At 35.8% G+C, this 21,803-nt stretch overlaps 1 protein-coding gene and 1 non-coding gene across 4 annotated transcripts in view; both read left to right on the top strand.

Annotated features, from left to right (window-relative positions):
- HOOK1 (hook microtubule tethering protein 1) overlaps positions 1 to 21,803 on the top strand; it is a 72,839-nt gene that overhangs the window by 23,190 nt on the left and 27,846 nt on the right. For all 3 annotated transcript variants that reach the window (XM_047725617.1, XM_047725616.1, XM_047725615.1), the window contains 5 exons: positions 2,923 to 2,990; positions 4,366 to 4,428; positions 6,260 to 6,343; positions 14,104 to 14,270; positions 20,515 to 20,655. In XM_047725617.1, the coding sequence (XP_047581573.1) occupies positions 2,923 to 2,990; positions 4,366 to 4,428; positions 6,260 to 6,343; positions 14,104 to 14,270; positions 20,515 to 20,655 (523 nt within the window). The remainder of the gene's footprint in view (positions 1 to 2,922; positions 2,991 to 4,365; positions 4,429 to 6,259; positions 6,344 to 14,103; positions 14,271 to 20,514; positions 20,656 to 21,803) is intronic.
- LOC125099577 (U6atac minor spliceosomal RNA) lies at positions 5,129 to 5,256 on the top strand. The gene has a single exon (XR_007127285.1). It is a non-coding gene; the product is annotated as a U6atac minor spliceosomal RNA (small nuclear RNA).

The following is a 21,803-nucleotide window of genomic DNA, read 5'->3' as shown; positions in this document are numbered from 1 at the left end:
GGGTGCCTGGAATAAAGCTCCCTTAATCATGGTGAATGTTCCTTTTAATGTGTTATTGAATGTGGTTTGCTAATATATATATATTTTTTGCATATTCTTTTTTTTTTAATTTCAGCGTAACAGTATTCATTGTTTTTGCACAGCACCCAGTGCTCCATGCAATCCGTGCCCTCTCCAATACCCACCACCTGGTTCCCCCAACCTCCCACCCCCACCCCTTCAAAACCCTCAGATTGTTTTTCAGGGTCCATAGTCTCTCATGGTTCACCTTCCAATTTCCCTCAGCTCCCTTCTCCTCTCCATCTCCCCTTGTCCTCCATGCTATTTGTTATGCTCCACAAATAAGTGAAACCATATGATAATTGACTCTCTCTGCTTGACTTATTTCACTCAGCATAATCTCCTCCAGTCCCGTCCATGTTGCTACAAAAGTTGGCTGTTCATCCTTTCTGATGGAGGCATAATACTCCATAGTGTATATGGACCACATCTTCCTTATCCATTCATCCGTTGGAGGGCATCTTGGTTCTTTCCACAGTTTGGCGACCGTGGCCATTGCTGTGGTTTGCTAATATTTTGTTGAGAATTTTTGCATCTATGATCATCAGAGATATTGACCTCTAATTTTCTTTTTTTGTAGTGTCTCTGTCTGGTTTTGATATCAAGTCATGCTGGCCTCATTAAATGAATTTGGAAGTTTTCCTCCTATTTTTTTTTGAATAGTTTGATAAGAATAGGTATTAACTATTCGTTAAATGTTTGGTAGAATTTACCTGTGAAACCAGCTGGTTTTGGATGTTTGTTTATTGGGAGTTATTTTTTTTTATTACTGATTCAGTTTCATTACTTAGAATAGGTCTGTTTAAATTTTTTTATTTCTTCCTGATTCCATTTTGAAAAATTGTATGTTTCTAGGAATTTATCCATTCATTTCTTACAAGTTGTCTAATATATTGGCATATAATTTTTCAAAATATTCTCTTGTAATCTTTGTATTTTGTGTTGTCAGTTACTGTTTCTCCTTCTTCATTTCTGATTTTTAAAAAATTTTTAAAAATTTTTATTTATTAGAAAGAGAGAGAGAGAATGAGAGGGGAGAAGGTGAGAGGGAGAAGCAGACTCCCCATGGAGCTGGGAGCCCGATGTGGGACTCGATCCTGGGACTCTGGGATCATGACCTGAGCTGAAGGCAGTTGCTTAACCAACTGAGCCACCCAGGTGGCCCATTTCTGATTTTATTTATTTGAGTTGACTCTCTTTTTCTTGATGAAACTGGTTAAAGGCTTCTCAGTTTTATGGTTTTTTTTTTTTTTTAAGATTTTATTTATTTATTTGTCAGGGACAGAGGGAGAGAGAGCGAGCGAGCACAGGCAGACAGAGAGGCAGGCAGAGGCAGAGGGAGAAGCAGGTTCCCTGCCCAGCAAGAAGCCCGATGTGGGACTCGATCCCAGGACGCTGGGATCATGACCTGAGCCGAAGGCAGCCGCTTAACCAACTGAGTCACCCAGGCGTCCCTCAGTTTTATGTTTTTAAATCAGCTTATGGTTTCATTGATTATTTCTATGGTTTTTTTAGTGTCATTTGTTTTCACTCTAATCTTTATTATTTCCTTTCTTCAACTATCTTTGGCTTTTGTTTACTCTTCCTTTCCTAGTTTCTTTAGGTATACTATTACGTTGCTTGAGACTTGTTTCTTGAGGTGGGCCTGGTTCACTATAAACTTCGGTCTTACAACTGCTTTTGCTGTATTCCAAAGATTTTGGACTGTTGTGTTTTGGTTACCGTTGTGTCTCCATGTATTTTTTTTTTTTTTTATTTCCTCTGATTTCTTTGTTAACCCATTGATAGTTGAATAGCATGTTGTTTAGCCTTCTTGTATGTGTGTTCTTTTCCTTTCTTTCTTTCTTTCTTTTTTTTTTTTTTTTTAACACATCTTTATACATTGTAGGGAGAATTGAGTTCAAAATGATTCCAAGGTATAGCAACAATCTCAGTTTTGAAAGAGAATTTGTTTGGCTAGTAGTACCTGGTTTATCTTGATGGGGGAAAAAAATAATTTTTTTTGAAGGTTTTAGCAGGCTTGAAAGACTCCATTTTCCAAAAAAATCCAGTTAAAGGAAATAATTGCATCTCTGTCCTTTCTCTACTTAATTCTTCCCCTTTCCCAACCACTCCCTACTTAGTGGTAAGGTGCATACCAGAATCTATCAGAATCTTTGTCCGGTTCTTGGCTTTACAAATAAAAGAAAGACAGAGAACATTCAGAAGTTTTCCAGAAGAATTATTAAAACAATAAAAGCATTTGAAAATAGTTTTTTTTTTAATTTGGAATTTTTTGGAAATTGTTTTAGCTGGTGAACGTAATTGTAGTGGATTATGAAATATGCAAAAATATGAAACTTTTTTTCTTATGGTTCCTCATTTCTTATTGGGGCAGAATCAACTTACTGCCTGTGTGTGGTAAGGCATAGATGAGGCTTGATGAATATCGAGCACGCGTTTAAGGAGGTTATATAAGTCCCTTCTTTAAAAGCCTTCCTGAAATGAACTAAGTAGGTGATAAAATGTAACTTTCTAGGCCGAAGATTTAGGAATTCACTTAATATGTATGGATTCATCCTGTAATACTGAATATCTAACAACAGGGAGGAAATTGTCATAATTGTTTTAAGATTATAATTTCCTTTCTTTCTCTTCCTTATAAGAAAATTAGAGGATTCTTCTTTATGAAAAATAAAATGTTTAAAAATATGAATATTTTTAGTTCTGATTATCTGATTTTAATGGACATATTTCTTGTAGAAAAATACTTGCATAAAGAAGTGTGTATAATAAATGAACTTTTATGCTGTTAATTGAATGACTAAAGTTCCATGGGTAAAGAGTAGATTTTTATCAGATTTGTTTGTTTTTGAATCACAGAACATATTCAAAATATAATGACACTGGAAGAATCTGTTCAACATGTGGTCATGACTGCTATTCAAGAGGTAAGTTTTTATTTTGTTTACATATATATGAAAATCCTTAACCAAATGACACAAAATTTTTCACATAAATCTTATGGAAGTATGTTTTTCTATTTGTACAAACTTGCCCTTTGCAGCAGGTTTACTTATCTTAAGCTAGTGTGTCTTCCTTTCTTTTCTTTACCTAGAATATCTTAAAAAGACTTCAAGCCCAATTTTAGTTCTTCTGTATTTTAAAAGATTATAATGTTAGGTTCCCTTAGATAACTTCACCTAAGCAGGATAAACAACCTCTAACCAGAAAAGAATTTTTATTTCTTCTTTTTTCCCTGCCAATGAGAACAGTCTTTCTCAAAATGGTTAAAGCATGTGTGTAAATATATCTTGTGTTCATTTTCAGAACGTTAGTACTGTGAGCAAATAATGGTGGGTGATATGTTTGGAAGCCAGGTAGCCAGGGTTCAAGGCAGTCCAGTTGTATAAAGTCATCCAGAAGGATTCAGAATTCACATGGTACATGTTGATTCTTAACATCAGCCTGAAAGACTGAGATGATGTGGAATGCAGAAGAAACCTAGGGATTAGGGAGGGCAAGCATAGTTTGGCAGGAGCATGGTTTGGAGGGAGACCTCTCACAGGAAGTTAGTTTGTGTGCTTTGAGTTTGCATTGCATTGTTGGCTTGAATTTAAAGCATCACAACCATAAATTTGCCTTTCAGGTGCAAAAATGTTATTTTTTATAGGTTCTGTTTTTCTCATATAATTGTAATTCCTACTTTATTTTTTTTTAAAGATTTTATTTATTTATTTGACAGACAGAGATCACAAGTAGGCAGAGAGGCAGGCAGAGAGAGAGGGAAGCAGGCTCCTTGCTGAGCAGAGAGCCTGATATGAGGCTCGGTCCCAGGACCCTGGGACCATGACCTGAGCCAAAAGCAGAGGCTTTAACCCACTGAGCCACCCAGGTGCCCTGTAATTCCTCCTTTAAAAATGACTTCTCAGATTAGGAATTTTACCATATCACTCATTTAAAGGCAGTATTTTAAAAGTGTTATTTTATGGAAGAATCTTTATTATTATTATTTTTTATCAATTTTATTTAGTAGTTCATCTTTTAGAACTTAGATTGTAATTTTTAAGTATATAGGTGTTTTAAATATATTTCTGTATTTCAAGTACACTTTACTTCTGATGTTCTCACTGATGTAACGGTTGAACATTGTGTTATTTAGCTTAAGCCTCTAATAAAATTTTTATTTGAACAATATTCTAAGGTTCATCAAATTATGACAAAGGAAAACTAACTGTAAAACATCTTACTCTCCTTTCAAGTAAGCCTATTTTTACTTCATAACATCTCTTTATTGTACTTAAGTTTACTATTTTAATTTCCTAGTTGATGAGTAAAGAAATATTGAGCTCTCCTACAAATGATGCTGTTGGAGAATTAGAGCAACAGGTGAGTATCTCAGTAATTGGGGAAAATGTTGAAAACAGTCATACAGTTGCTTGGCCAATTAATATCATAAGGCTTTCATTGGAGAACATTTACAAGAATATTTTTCTCCATGAAATTTAGGTTGTTTATTCTGTAATATCTCAGCTGAATATTATTATGCATTCCTTCATGACTGCAAGTAGTGTTGGTCTCCAGAATTTTTTATGCTCATATTCAAAGAGTTGAGTGACATTGAACTTTTCTTCTGAAACTTGTAATACATATGTGGCTCATTCTAGATGGTTACACTGTTAATAGTAGACAATGTAAAAATTCTGCTGATTTCTAATTTATCTAATAAGTTAATATAATTTTTGTCTTGTTGAAGAAACAGCTCCAAGACCCTGTGCTCAGGGCTCTTTTCCCTGGTTCTATGACATGCCTGTTTCACCTGGGCAAAAAGGCAATCTCCTCTGAAATGTAACCCAACCTGGGTTGTAGGGGAAAGGGTATAATGACAGGCAAATGCATCTAGTGCTATTTCTGTTATATTTTTGAACATCTGTTTTCCATGAGTATCCCCTCTCTCTCATGAAATATTTCAAAACTTTTTTTATGAAATTTTTACTTGAATTTAAACATACCGTGTTTTTTCTAAATTTTTTGTGATGAAATTAAACAATATCCTCTAATATGCTGTGGTTTAAAGATTTCATAAGGAGTGTTCTGTGAAAGGGGAGGAGGTTAGCACTTCCTATGACAAGGGTGGAGGAGGCCCTTGGGCCTGATAGCACAGAAAATAGTTAAGGCTTTGCCACCTATTTCATGGCATCTGAGCATCGTTTCATTGTTGTTATTGAATCATTATGTTGTATACTTGAAACTAATATGATAGTGTATGTTAATGATATTTCAGTTTTTAAAAAATGCACATTGAACCAAAAAATTTTTTTTTCATTAAGATTTACATAAAATTTTATTTCTGTGGGACTGTGGCCTTAAACATTAATGAGACTGTGTAAATATTATTGACAGAAAAACAACATTGAGACTCACTTGTTAATAGGTGAATTTTTAAAAAGTTTTTATGTAAAGTCAAGTTAGTTAACATACTGTGTAATATTGGTCTCAGGTGTACAGTATAGTGATTCAGCAGTTCCATACACCACCCGGTGCTCATCATGACAAGTGCCCTCCTTACTCCCCATGGCCTGTTTTACCCATCCCCCAACCCATTTCCCTTCTGGTAACCATCAGCTTGTTCTCTATAGTTAACTTATAAAATTCAAAGAACAAATAATCCAATTAAAAAATGAGCAGAAGACATGAATAGACATTTTTCCAAAGAAGACATGCAGATGCCCAGCAGACATATGAGAAGATGTTCAACATCACTGATCATCAGGGAGATGCAAATCAAAACTATAATGAATGCCTTCTTTACTGCTACATCCATACAGTTGAGCACTGTTGAGAAAAGCACAGCCATTTGTTTGAATATAAATGCATGATTTCCATCCACAGTTAGCCCTTCACCATTGTTCTGTACTAATCAACACCTCCCATTACCCAAACAGCTAATTCACACAACCGTCTATTTGCATAAGGCCACTACCTTAAAATGTTCCTGCCGACCCTGAGTAGTCAGTTATTTATTGAGTGTCCCCTATGTGCCAGAGACACTGTGCTCAGTCCTTTTCCTATATTGTGTAATTGGCTTGGTAACCCTAGAAAGTTTCAAATGGAGACTTGTTAATACATTTGCGTAACCATGTTTAATATAGTGTGTATACGTCTATTCTTTAACTTGTGTCAAAACACGTCTTAAGAATCAGGACATTTTGTGTTTCAGCTTAAAAGGGCATTGGAAGAACTTCAAGAAGCACTAGCAGAAAAAGAAGAGCTGAGGCAAAGATGCCAAGAACTAGATATGCAGGTGCGGAAAAGAACCGGTCTGAGAAAAAGGTCCTCTTTGCAAAGGTTTTATTGTAAATAATTCACTGGTAACATGTTTTGGAGGTGGGGTTCCATTTCATGGAAGGCAAATTTAAAGTATTTGTTACAGGTTTGAATATTCAAGTATGAATTTCATAATTATTTTTCTCTAAGAGTTGAAAATTGCTAACTTTACTCCTTTGAGAAAATCATTTTAATTGTAGAATTTCAGGTATTTATATGAGCCTTTAGGTTCTTTCGTAAAAAGAAGAAATTAACATACCAACTGCAGAGAGTGTGAATATATAAGTGAGGTTATTTATGGAAGTATTTAAAAAGTGCTTGGACCCCCCCCCCATAAATGCGAGTACCAAGTAAGCTTTGCTAACATGCATGTATCTGAACATGTGTATATAATTCTTAAGTTCATATGCACATATGTTTTGGCAAAATAAACTTACTATGAGAGACAGTAGTTAGTAGTGGGATAGATTGTCAAACCAGCCCACTTAGACCAGGCCATGCTACTAGCTGATTGTGTCCTCTCAGGCAAATTACTTAATTTCTTTATAGTTTAGTTTTCTCTTTTGAGAAATGATATGATGATAGTATATATCTCCAGAGTGATTATGAGGATTAAATGAGTTAATATATGTCAAGCAGTTAGAGCAGGACCTGACACACATAAGTGCTATGTGTGTTTGCATGTATTGTTATTGTTAAATGAAAATGCATATGCAAATGTTATGCAGCAAGTCTTGAAAAATTATGCAAAAGGGTAGATGTACCATTATAATATGCTGTATGTAAATGCATGTTTTGTTCAAATACTGAGTTACATAATAATTTACTCTCTGCAAAGTATGAAGACAGGAACAAGGGTTGTAGTAGTATTATCCTTGCTTGATGAGGATCTGAGTAATATTTCTAATCCTTAAGGGCTTGCAAATAAGGAGAAGAGAAGGGATGCGGGTCAGAGTGACTCAGCTATTTAAGGCAGTGACAGCACTGGAATCCTGGTCATTTCAACCTTAACTTTAAAAAAAACCAGTCCTGTGTTTGAACAAAGCTAATGTTAAAGATTTTATTTATTTATTTTTGAGAGAGAAAGCATGAGTAGGGGAAGGGGCAGAGGGAGGAGGAGAGAATCTCAGACTTCTCACAGAGCAACATGGGGCTTGATCTCACCACCTTTATTCCTAGCACATGTGGGAGTGGGGGGTCCACAGAAATCTTGATACTTCTCACTGCAGTCTACCCAATCAGGAGGGAAGCCACCTTTTGCTTCTTTGAGTTTTCTTTCACTGGACTGAGGAGGAGTGACTAAGAGCCTAGGGGACCGGACTCCCTTTTTAAAAAAATACTGTTTTTTTAAAGATTTTATTTATTGACACAGAAAAGAGATCATAAGCAGGGAGAGTGACAGGCAAGGGAGAGGGAGAAGCATGCTCTTTGCTGAGCAGGGACCCTGATGTGGGGCTCGATCCCAGGACCCCAGGATCATGACCTGAACCAAAGACAGATGCTTAACTGACTGAGCCACCCAGGCTGACTCCTGATAAAAACAAAGGCTGTAGAGCTACATACTGCATTGGGGGAATGGTCTGAGGCCTAAAGAAATGCCTTCTTGGGAATGAGATACACTTTTCACACCCTGGTACAAAGTATTTAAACCTCAGACATGAGAACATAGCCCAGGTGTTACAAAAAAGCATTGCCTGTCGCCTCACCTCACCCACCTACTTCCCTAACCATTCACAAGGCTATAGAATGGTGTGGAGGGAAAATAGTCCCAACAATAACTTAGAAGAGAAGATATACTGGAACTTTGGTACAGTAGAGAGGGTGTCCAGGAAGTCTTCAACTACACTGAAAATATAGGGTGTCTTAAATGCCACTGAAGCATGATTTAGATGAAAAGAATAAAAGTATGGCATTGATGCAAACATTTCAGGTTAAAGAGCATGTAAAAGACTTTAGCCAAGCTTAGGAAATAAACTTTGCTTCATGTTGTGTAACAATTTCATAGGAACACATCAGTACAATAGACTAGGTGGTAGAACAACAAAGTGAGGTTAAAAAGAAGTTGGTAGATTTGTAGAAACCAAATCAGTGAATAATGTGAATAACCTTATCCTAGGTAAGATATTGAACTTCAAGAATAAAGGGAAAAAAGTACCTAGTCACTGAGGTTGAGAAGGCACACTGCCCGCGAAGACAAAATCAGTCTCCCTATGACTTGAATGCCAGAGTATGGAAGTGCGGTATCTGCAGAGTGTCTAGGCAAGGAAGCAGCCCCCGCACCTGGACAGAGTTCAGATGCAGACTCACGAGCCCCCCCCCCCCTTTTTTAAAGATTTTATTTGACAGAGAGAGATCACAAGTAGAGAGAGAGAGAGAGAGGAGGAAGCAGGCTCACTGCCTAGCAGAGAGCCCGATGTGGGACTTGATCCCAGGACCCTGAGATCATGACCTGAGCTGAAGGCAGAGGCTTAACCCACTGAGCCACCCAGGCAGCCCTCACGAGCCCTTTTTGAAGAAACTACTTGTTGACTCAGTTCAGTAGCACACGTTTTAACCGAAATAAAGAATGCAAAAGTGGAGATTTTCTGTGGTGAAAGATCTGGTGAAGATTGAATCCTTTTAAAGACAGAACTGTGTTGGTTCTGTGCAAATTACGGTTTTAAGTATTGGGACAAGTGAAATTCTGATCCAGGAAATGAGGAGGCAGGCCCCATAATGTGTACTTTAAAAAAGAGAGCGAAATCTCCATGTGACATTTTGATGTGAGGTTTTGAGAAACTCTGATTTGGCCATCTAGTTCTGTTCTAGTCAGGATTATTATGGGGTCTTCAGGCAATTTCTGACGTGTTTGCTGGTGGCTTTTATTCTGCCTTTCCCAGCCTTTCTTCCTACCACCTGGCAGAGATAGGAAGCAATCCTTCACTTACTGCTGGAGCAGTGGCCGGTCATTCCTGCTCATGAGGAGTTAGAGAAAACATATTCCTGCCCACCATGGTACAAGATGAGTTCGTCCAAAGCAGTGGTTCAGACTCTAATGTGATAAAGGGGAGCTGTAGCTATAGAATTTTGTATTTCATTCTTCTTAACTATGCAGATGGTATACAAGGATTAAGTTAAATCTGAGTGATATAAGAAAATGAGACTTTTTTTTTAAAACTTTTTAAATGTTTCTGTCCCTTGAATAACTCAGAAAGAGAGAGAGAGGGTGAGAGATGGCAAAAAAGGAGAGAAACAAAGAAATAGAAAAAAAAAACAGGGACGGATAAAGGCGGGTACACTATGAATGTATAACCATGGGAGCTTGTTAAAGGAGATGTCTAGAACCCCCTACTGGACATTCTAAGGCATAGACGGGACAGTGTGGCGCAAGGAATTTGCATGCTTACTACCCCTTCCTTCAGTCTGTGGTTAAAGGTAGCTCTTAACATGCATTGTAAAACATGGATAGGAACTGTGGTTCAGAGAGCCCGATGTGGAGCTCGATCCCAGGAACCTGAGATCATGACCTGAGCCGAAGGCAGAGGCTTAACCCACTGAGCCCCCCAGGCACCCCAAGACCACCCTGCTTAAGAATGTTTGGATCAACCAGGAAATCAAAGAAGAACTTAAACAATTCATTTAAACCAACAAGAATGAAGACACATTAGTCCAAAACCTATGGGATACAGCAAAGGCAGTCCTAAGGGGGAAATACATAGCCATCCAAGCCTCCCTCAAAAACGTAAAAAAAATCCAGAATGTACAAGCTCTCTTTACACCTTAAAGAACTGGAAAACCAACAACAGATTAAGCCAACCCCACACACAAGAAGGGAAATAATCAAGATTAGAGCAGAGCTCATTGAGATAGAAAATAGAGATACAGTAGAACACATCAGCGAAACTAGAAGCTGATTCTTTGAAAGAATCAATGAGCTCAATAAACCACTGGCCAAACTAATCCAAAAGAAAAGAGAGAAGACCCAAGTTAATAAAATTGTGAATGAAAGGGGAGAGATCACGACTTTATTATCAACAGTTACATGCCAGTAAGTTAAGCAACCTGGAAAAAATGGATGCATAAACTTATACACTTCCCAGACTGAATCAGGAAGAAATTAACAACCCGAATCTAGTAATGAGCCTGAAGCGGTGATCCGAAACCTCCCAAAAAACAAGAGCCCAGGACCTGACAGATTCCCTGGGGAATTCTACCAAACATTCAAAGAAGAAATAATACCTATTCTCCTGAAGCTGTTTCAAAAAATAGAAACAGAAGGAAAGCTCCCAGACTCTTTCTATGAAGCCAGTATTACCCTGATCCCCAAACCAGGCAAAGACCCCACCAAAAAGGAGAATTTCAGACTAATATCCCTGATGAATATGGATGTCAAGATTCTCAACAAGATCCTAGCTAATAGGATCCAACAGTACATTAAAAAGATTATCCAGCATGACCAGGTGGGATTTATCCCTGGGATGCAAGGGTGGTTCAACATTCGCAAATCAATCAATGTGATAGAACAAATCAGTAAGAGAAGAGAGAAGAACCACATGGTCCTCTCATTGATGCAGAAAAACCATTTGACCAGCTATAGCATCCGTTCCTGATTCAAACGCTTCAAAGTATAGGGATAGAGGGAACATTCCTGAACTTCATAAAATCTATCTATGAAAAAACCCACAGCGAATAACGTCCTCAATGGGGAAAAGCTGGCAGCCTTCCGTTTGAGATCAGGAACACGACAAGGATGCCCACTCTCACCACTCTTATTCAACATAGTACTAGAAGTCCTAGCAACAGCAATCAGACAACAAAAAGAGAGAAAAGATATTCAAATTGGCAAAGAAGAATTCAAACTCTCTCTTCGCAGATTACATGATACGGATCATGATATGGAAAACCCAAAACCCCCCACTCCCAATCTACTAGAACTCATACAGCAATTCAGTAATGTGGCGGGATACAAAATCAATGTACAGAAATCAGTGTTTTCTCATACACTAACAATGAAAACATAGAAAGGGAAATTGGAGAATCAATTCCATTTACTATAGCACCAAGAACTATAAGATACCTGGGAATCAAGCTAACCAAAGAGGTAAAGGTTCTGTACTGAAGGAACTACAGAACACTCATGAAAGAAATTGAAAAAGACACAAAGAGATGGAAGAGGAATTCCATGCTCATGGATCAGAAGAATAAACATTGTTAAATGGCTATACTGCCTAGAGCAATCTATACTTTCAATGCCATCCCGATCAAAATTGCACGGGCATTTTTCAAAGTGCTGGAACAAACAATGTCCTAAAATTTGTATGGAAGCAGAAGAGACCCCGGATTGCTAAGGAAATGTTGAAAAAAGAAAAAACTGGGGGCATCACGTTGCCTGATTTCAAGCTTTACTACTGAGCTGTGATCACCAAGACAGCATGGTACTGGCACAAAGCAGACACACAGACCAGTAGAACAGAGTAGAGAGCCCAGATATGGACTCTCAACTCTATGGTCAAATAATCTTTGATAAAGCAGGAAAAAATATACAGTGGAAAAAAGTCTCTTCAATAAGTGGTGCTGGGAAAATTGGACAGCTGTGTGTAGAAGAATGAAACTGGACAATTCTCTTAAACCATACACGAAGATAAACTCTAAATGGATGAAAGGCCTCAATGAGAGACAGGAATCCATCAAAGTTCTAGAGGAGAAATAGGCGGTAACCTCTTTGATATTGGCCATAGCAACTTCTTTCAAGACATGTCTCCAAAGACAAAGGAAACAAAAGGGAAAATTAAATTTTAGGACTTCATCAAGATCAAAAGCTTCTGCACAGCAAAGGAAACAGTCAACAAAATAAAGAGGCAACCCATGGAATGGGAGAAGATATTCACAAATGACACTACAAAGGGCTGATATTTAAGATCTATAAAGAGCTCTTCAAACTCAACATGCACAAAGCAGGTAATCATGTCAAAAAATGGGCAGAAGACATGAACAGACACTCTCCAAAGGAGACCTACAAATGGCTAACAGACACATGAAAAAAATGTCCATCATCATTAGCCATCAGGGAGATTCAAATCAAAACCACATTGAGATACCACCTTACACTAATTAGAATGGCCAAAATTAACGAGACAGTAAACAACAAGTGTTCGCGAGGATGTGGAAAAAGGGGAACCCTCTTATATTGTTGGTGGGAATGAAAGTTGGTGCAGCTACCTTGGAAAACATTTTGGAGATTCCTTAAGAAATTAAAAATTGAGCTACCCTATGAACCTGCAGTTGCATTGCTGGATATTTACCCCAAAGATACAGATGTAGTAAACAGAAGGGCCATCTGTACCCCAATGTTCATAGCAGCAATGGCCACAGTTCCCAAACTGTGGAAAGAGCCAAGATGCCCTTCAGTGGATATATGGATAAAGAAGATATGGTCTGTATATACAATGGAGTATTATGCCTCCGTCAGAAAGGGTGAATACCCAACTTTTGTAGCAACATGGACGGGACTGGAAGAGATTATGCTGAGTGAAATAAGTCAGGCAGAGAGAGTCATTATCATATGGTTTCACTTACTTGTGGAGCATAAGGACCAACACGAAAGACACTGGGAGATGGAGAGGAGAAGTGCGTTGGGGGAAATCGGACAGGGAGACAAACCATGAGGGACTGTGGACTCTGAGATACAAACTGATGGTTTTGGAGGGGAGGGGTGGGCTGGGTGAGCCTGGTGCTGGGTATTATGGTGGGCACATATTGCATGGAGCACTGGGTGTGGTGCATAAGAATGAATTTTGAAACACTGAAAAAAGCATAAAATTAAATTAAAAAAAAAAGGCATTCACTTGACTTTAATTTCCTATTACCAGTTGTCTGTGTCAGTATATAGTCTCATTCACATAACTGGGTTGATTTAATTATACCTATTGAAAAGATAATAATCACAAGACTATGTAGTAATATGTTGAAAGTAATAAGAGGTCAAAGTTTCATTTTTTTCAAACAGATCTTAATAAAATCATATATAAACTGGTCTTCTAAAGGGTTACAGCCTACCTATAAATTTTTAAAGACATTTTTAAATGGAAAAGAAAAAGGAGTTGCATAAAAATGTAAGTAAAATAACAGCGTATCAGGTACTGATATTGATGTGGTTCTAAAATTACATATTTTTATCCATTTTAAAATGTAAGCGAACAGTCTTAATGTGCAAATGGATTTAATTCAGCTTTTTGTTATTGATTCATTAATGAAATAATGTGCTTGTCCCTGAAGGCATGATATGTAACTGATAATTTTCTACTATGAACCTAAACTAACTTTGTGCATAAATGTGTGTGTATTTTGGCTTAGAAGGTATCAACATCCTAATAGCAAATTTATAACTAAAAGGGGAACAAATTAATTTTTTGAAGTTTATCGGTACATAATTTTAGAGACTTAGAATGATATTCTCCCCAAAACTAGGCAAGCACATAATTTTGAAAATATTATCCTTATATGAATTAACTCTGTTTTCTCTGTATTAGTTAATAAATTAATAAATATATTAAGTAATAAAAATCAAATTATTTTGATTTTTTTGTTTGTTTGTTTGACTCAAACCTCTTAGACCCAGAATTCCAGATTTGGAAGGATCCTTAAAAATTATCTAGTCTGATTGACCAAACTAATTTAATGGCTTAGTTGCAATTATAATGTGAACTCTGGACTCTAAGGTTTTTTTGGTATTGATTCTTCTGTTTATTTATTTTTTAGGTGACTGCACTTCAAGATGAAAAGAATTCATTAGTTTCTGAGAATGAGATGATGAATGAAAAACTTGACCAGTTGGATGGCTCTTTTGATGATCCAAATACAATGGTTGCAAAAAAGTATTTTCATGCACAGTTACAGCTAGAACAATTACAGGAAGAAAACTTCAGGTAGCATTTTTAGTAAAAATCCCTCCACAGAGTTCTGTAAAACTAGAGCTGTAAAATCCTATCAACAACTACTTATTAAGCATTTACAGTATGCTGTAGCATCCTGGAGCTTTATAGCATGCTTAGGACACTAATCCAGCTCTGAAAATACCTAATGGTACAGGTGGTTCCTGCCTTCACAGGGCTTGCAAGCTAGGTAGGCAAGTGGGATATGTCTATAAAATCAAAACAATTCAAAATAATTTGTAATAAGGGCCAAATGAAGGCCATGTGCAAGCGCAATAGGAGTTAAAGGGAGTGACTGCTGAGGCCTGGGGAGAATGGGGCGTTTCTTCTGGAGGAGAGGGAACCTGATAATAAATGGAAAAAACGGAAATCTTAAGCTAAAAAAATGCTTTCTCTTTTAATTTTTATGTTTCTTTTTTGGAAAAAAAAAATAAGATGTTACACATCTTGCCTTTAATAAACATTGTCTCTTGTGTGCTTGCTGCTGAGCCTGGAGCTATAAGGCCTTGAGAGTAGGCACTCTAATGCACTCTATGACTTTTTGTTCCTTCTTTTATATAATATCAAACTTAAACACAAAAACAGTTGCAAGAATAGTGCAAAGAACTCCTTTATTCCTTTTACTCAGATTCCACAATTGTTTTGCATTTTTTCCCCATTCGCTGTCACTCTACATGTTCTTACGGATTTGCGTATTTTTTTCTGAACCACTTGAGAGTAAGTTGGAGCCATGCACCTTTATCCCTCTATGCTTTGGCATGTATTTCCTAAAACAAAAAGAACTCCCTTCTAAACCATAGTATAGTGATTAAAATTAGGGAATCTGTCATTGACACAATATTATCTAATCCATAGATCATATTCAAATTCCATTAGTTGTCTCATTGTCCTTTATGACTATTTTTTTTTTCCTGGTTCAGAATCCAATCCAGGATCATGCACTGCATTTATTAATGGATTCTAACTTAATGATCTATAAATCCCTAGCTATCATCATTAATTTAATGGTGAAATTGTCCCAGATTTGACCACTGGGAACCCTTTGAGTTGGCCCCTGTGGCCTTTCAACTGGTTACTGTCCTTCAAGCACTTTCTTACTTTCGGGTGCAACAAAATATTCTAGACTCATCTCTTCCTTTCCCCATCCTGCAGTCAGCCATTTCTTTAAGGATATCTAATTCCTTTTATGGACAGTGTAGTTTAGAAACAAAGATCTAGTGCTCCACATGAGTTTTTCTGTCATTGCTTGTAGGCCCCTTTAGTGTTCAGAGCTAAGAATTATACTTGCCTGTGTTCACATTTACACCTGCTTGTGTTCATATGCTTATATGTACACATGTCTGCATCGGTTTTTTATGTCTCTCACTGTGAACAGTGAGCTCATTTTGATATCTTTCATTTCAGTTCTGTGTTTTCGTGGTTCATTCTGATCTCTATTTCCATACTGGAAACCCCTTCTCCAATGATGAGAAACCTGGCTCCCATTTTCCTCAATGTATTTACTCATATACTCAATCCCAAAACACATAGAAAGTGATTTAAGAATTGCTAACCTTACCTTTGTCTTAAGCAAACTATTAATAAGACTTCAGTATGTTTACAGTTCTTTTGCAAGGTAAGATTTATATATTAGAGATGAAAGTTCCTTTATGCTTTTTTTCAGTCAACACCTACCTCCCAGAGGCTAAGTACTCTTGTGATTATTTTTTACCATAGATGAGTTTTCTCTGATCTAGAATGTTACATTAACTGAATCATGCAGTATGAACTCTTGGTGACCAGCTTCCGTTCCTCAGCATGTTTGTGAGCCTTCATCTATGTTTTGAATGTATCTGTAATTCATTATTTTTTATGGCTGAGTTGTATTCAAATATTTGGAATTATTCCACATTATACACACTTTTTTTTAATTTATTTTTTTTTAAAGATTTTATTTATCTGACAGAGATCACAAGTAGGCAGAGAGGCAGGCGGGGCGGGGGGAGGGGTGAAGCAGGCTCCCCGCTGAGCAGGACCCTGAGATCACGACCTGAGCCGAAGGCAGAGGCTTAACCCACTGAGCCACCCAGGCACCCCTATACACACTCTTTAATTACCCATTTCCCTTTAGATGATGGGCATTTGGGTTTCCAGGTTTTAAGTAAAACTAGTCTGAACATTGTAATACAAGACTTTTGTAGACATATTTTTTCTTATTTCTCATTGGTAAATATATAGTGGTATTGCAGAGTTATATAGTAGTTCTGTGTTTAATTTAAAAGACACTGCCTAATGTGACCACACAGTGGTCATAACATTTTATCCTTCCATGAGCAGAGTTTGCTCTTGTTGTTCTGCCTGCATAGCATAATTCTTATCTTTTTAACAAAATAGTTCAGGAAGAGTGCAGTAGTATCTCCTTAGGGCTTTAATTGGCATTTTCCTGATAACCGGTGATGTGATAAGCCCCTGTTCATGTGCTTACTAGAAATATATTTTATGGGGCGCCTGGGTGGCTCAGTGGGTTAAAGCCTCTGCCTTCGGCTCAGGTCATGATCCCAGGGTCCTGCTCAGCGGGGAGCCTGCTTCCTCCTCTCTGCCTGCCTCTTCACCTACTCGTGATCTCTGTCTGTCAAATAAATAAATAAAATCTTTAAAAAAATATATCTATATATCTATCTTACTTGGTGAGTTGTCTCTTCATAATGTTGACTTGTTTTTAAAATTGGATTATTTGTCATACAATTAGTTGTAGAATTTTAAAATCTGGATGCAAGTCCTTTGTCAAATATGTGTGTAGTAATATTTTTTTTCACTCATTCTGTGGCTTGCATTTGCATTTTTTAAATGGTGGTCTTTCAATGAGTAGAAGTTCTTAGATGAAGTCTACTTTATCGATATTTTTAATATTAGTTTTATATGTTTTATATGTTTATAGTTTTATAAAATATGTTTTTGTGTACTGCCCAAGAAATCTTTGGCTACTTCTGTGCCATGAAGATACTCTCTATTGTTCTCTTCTAGAACCTTCACAGTGTTGTCTTTTACATATGAGTCTATAGTGTTGTCTTTTACATGTAAGTCTGTGGTCCATCTTGAATTGATTTTTTTTTTATAAAAATAGTGTACAGTCAAACTTTATTTTCCATATGTGTATTTAGTTGTTACAGTATCATCATTCAAAAGAATTTTAGTTTTACTCCACATTGCTTTGTGCCTTTGTGAAAAATGATATAACCATAAAATTTGGGTCACTTTCTGGACTTTTTAATTCTTTTCCCTTTATCTGTCTTTATACCTATATGGTATGATCTTGATTACTTTAGCTCTAGAATAAGCTTAAAATCAGGTAGTATAAGTCTTCCAACTTTGTTCTTTCTTTTCAAAATTTGTTCTGGCTATTCCAAGTCTTCTGCATTTTCATTTAAAATTGAGAAGCTAGTCAGTTTCTATTTAAAAAACTTTTCGTGATTATGATTTAGGTTGTATAAAATTGATATCTTAACTATATTGAGAATTTCTATGAATATGGTATCTTCATTTATTTAAATCTTTAATTTGTCTCAGCAGTGTTGTGTTGTTTCCAGGGGAGAAGTCTTGTATGTGTTTTATTAAATTTATTCCCAAGTAGATGCTATTACATATGCAATTTAAGTTATTCTGAAAAGTGGCTGCAAATATGTACAAATGATTTTTTTATATATTGAAATTGATCTTTTATTTTGAAACTTTTATGTCTTATAAAGTTTCTTAGTTCACTTATTGATTCTAGAAATTTGTTTATGTAGAAAATCTAAGGCATCCTCAATCATCTCATCTATTAACAGAGCTTTACATCTTCCTTTTATTATTTCTGCCCTCTATTTGTTTTTCTTTAATCTAGCAAGAACAGACATCTTACTTTGTTCCAGGTCTTAGGGGGAAAACATTCAGTTAAGTACCATCAAGTATAATACTCACTGTAGAGTTTTCTAATGTGCTTTTTATCATTTTGGAGGAGTTCCCCTTTATTTCTGGCGGCTGAGAGTTTTTATCATTAATTGGTATGATTTTTGACAAATGATTTTTCTACATCTTGAAATGACAGTGTAGTTTTTCTTTTTCATTCTTTTATTATGATCGTTTAATTTTTTTAATGTTGAACAATCTTATATTTCATGGTTAGATCAGTTTGGTCATACTTATTATTCTGCATGTATATGACTGGATTTGGTTTGCTGATATGTTGAAAGAATTTTTTTGATTGTCTTCATATAGATATTGGTCTATAACTGTTTTTCTCTTGTAATATCTTTTTCAGGTTTTATTGTCAGAGTTCTTCTAGTCTCATAGAATAATTGGGAAGTATTCTCTCCTCCTCTATTTTCTGAAAGAGTTTATGTAAGAATAATAATATTTCTTCCTTAAATATTTGGTAGAATTTATCAGTAAAGCAATCGACCTATAGTTTTGAGAAAGGGCTTTTAATGACAAATACAGTTTTGTTAGTAGTCATAGGGCTTCTCAGGTTTTCTGTTCCATTTATGTCAGTTTGATAAGTTGTGCTTTTCAAGGTATATGTTTATTTCATTTAAGTTGTTGAATTTATTGGCATAAAGTTGTTCATAATATTCTCTTATCGTCCTTTTAATGACTGTGGGAGCTATATTGATATTCACTTTTTCATTCCTGATATTGATAATTTGTGTTTTTTCTCATTTTTCTTGGTCATTCTTACTAGGGTTTCATCAATTTTATTAATATTTTCAAATACTTTATTAGCTTTCCATATTACTAGTTTTAGATCTCTGTTCTTTTTCTATTTACTTAACTTTGGATTTAATTTGCTGTTCTTTTCCTGGACTCTTAAGGTTGAAACTTGGATGATTGATTTCAAGCCTTTCTTCATTTCTAATATAAGCCTTTAAAATTGTAAATTTTCCTTTAAGCACTGGTTTAGCTGGGTCCCCAAAGTTTGACTGCCTGTTTTTCTGTTGTTATTCATTCTGAAATATTTTCTAATTTCCTTTGTGATAACTTCCTTGACTCGTGTGTTATTTAGAAATGTGTTGTTTTATTTTCAAGTTGAAGGTTTTTCTAGACTTCTTATTGTGGGCTAATTTCAAATTTAAGTCTCTTATGTTTAGAGAACATATTTCCCAAGATTTTGGTCTTTAGATACTTATTAATATTATTTTATTGCTCGGCATGTTTATTGTGATGACTGTTCCATCTGAACTTGCAGAGGATGTGTATTCTGTCATTTTTGACTGACATGTTCTATATGTGTCAAATCAGGTTGGTTAATAGTGTTGTTCAGAGCTCTTCTGTATTTTTACTGATATTTTTGTTTCTGTCATTTATTGGAGACTGGTATTAAAGAATGATTGTGGGTTTATGGATTTCCGCCTTTGATTCTGTCAGTTTTTGCTTCATGTATTTTAAAGCTATTTTTAAGCATATACACATTTATGATATGGCTTTCTAATGATTTGACCCTTTTATATTTGTGAAATATCTCTAAAAATTTATTTTGTCTAAAATTTATTTTGTTTGATGCCAACATAACCACCCCAGTTTCTTTTGCTTACTATTTGCATGGTGTTTTTAAAAGTCTTTTTAATCTATCTGTGCCTTTATATTTAAACCATCTCTTGTTATTAGCATATATTTTAGCCTTGCTTTGTTATCTAGTCTGATGGTTTCTGCCTTTTAATTGGTGCATAGTCTGTTTCCCTTTTATGTAATTTTGTTATGGTTATATTTAGGTCTGTCAGTTTTGCTGTTTTTCATTTGTCATATCCTTTTGTTTTTTCTGCATTCCATTGGGTAAATTAAATACTTGTTTAAATATTTGACTTTATTCACTATATTGTCTTTTTTACTTTTTGTTGTTGCTATAGAGTTTAAGTATTTATCCTTAATTTATTATAGTCTACTTAGAGTTACTATTTTACCACTTCTCATGTGATATATATTTTTGAGTAATTTTAATAAATATCTATATATTTTCTCTTCATCTTTTGAGATATTAAAACTCTTACTAGAGTTAGAGATAATGAAACACAGTGCTTCAGAAGTGAAAATAAAAATTCAGAACAATAAGTTTATTCTCAGCCAGTTTCAAATCCAGGAGCTGAAAGTGTCTTAATCCTTTAGCCTTTCTGTTGAGTGTGGAATTTAAAAAAATTTTTTTAAAGTATGCCTTGCTAAGCACATGTCTCAGTAAGAAAACAAATGATGAAAATCACATTATAAGTACTTGTTTTCTTTACTTAAGGCTTGAAGCTGCAAAGGATGATTACCGTGTTCACTGTGAAGAACTTGAAAAGCAACTAATTGAATTTCAGCATAGGAATGATGAACTGACTAGTCTTGCTGAAGAAACAAGAACCCTGAAAGATGAAATAGATGTTCTTAGGTATGGCATGTCTAAATATAATGATGTCACTTCTAAGTTATTCGTTAGTCATTTTGGTATTCCACAGTCTAATCAGGGATTCTTAGGGTGATTCCTGTGTATCAAGTACTGATCAGTTTTTATCCAGGCTCTTAGTCTTATTTTATGCTTGTTGATGGTAATTGCAGTTTAAGGATAATATTCAATTCTTTTAGCACAATTTTTTTTTTTTTTTAAAGAGAGGGAGGATGAGGGAGGGCAGGAGTAGAGGGAGAAGGAGAGAGAGAATTCCAAGTAGGCTCCACTGTTAGCGCAGACCCAGACATGGGGTCCAGTCTCACAACCCTGAGATCATGACCCGAGCCAAAATCAAGAGTCGAACACACCCAACCAACTGAGCCACCCGTGGTAGCACAATTTCATGTTAAAATTCATAAACCCAAAATGATACCTTTTCCTTAAAACTGTGTAAGCTGGGAATCACCTTTAGATACATTTAGCTTGACCTCCTTGTACTCATTAGTGTATCTTGTGAACTTTTTACATAAGGGAAAGCATTCTCAATCCATGGTTTGGCATTTGATATAAAATAGGTATAGGTAAGTATCTTAATATTTATTTCAGGGTTATCCCAAGGTTCTCTTATTCTCTTTGACAATATATAAAATTTTTATTTGGCTTTTGCCTATGGAATGTTAATCAAGCAAATAGACTATATACTCATTATATTTTCTGTTAAATTTTCTTAATGGGCCATTTTGTTGCACAGTTTTTCTGTCCATTTGAAATAAAAATATTTATACCCATTCGTTTTAACCTGCATGTTATGGAAAGTGATTTGGTTTATGTATTTACTTTTGCTCTAGCTCAGTTGGTCAGGTAGATACAACTCTAAAGCAAAGTGCTTTGTCAGACAAATTGTAAGTTGAGTCAACATCCTAAATGTATCAAATACTTACTAAATGCTAGACACAAAGCAAAATTGGCTTATAAGCTACAGAGGAGCCTAGAATTGTTCAGTTGCATTTGTAAAACCATTCTTTTTTACACATTGTGCTGTATGAAACAGTTTGATAATTTAGTGTGCCAAATTCAAGACATTTTTGTTTTGATACCTTTGCAACAAGAAGGTTCAATGATGGATTTTAGTCTTTTTCCAAAGTTCCCAC

The sequence above is a fragment of the Lutra lutra genome, chromosome 4 (assembly GCF_902655055.1).
Source record: "Lutra lutra chromosome 4, mLutLut1.2, whole genome shotgun sequence".
NCBI lineage: Eukaryota > Metazoa > Chordata > Mammalia > Carnivora > Mustelidae > Lutra > Lutra lutra.
Note: the sequence above shows the minus strand (reverse complement) of the source record. Positions and strands in the feature narration are given on the sequence as shown.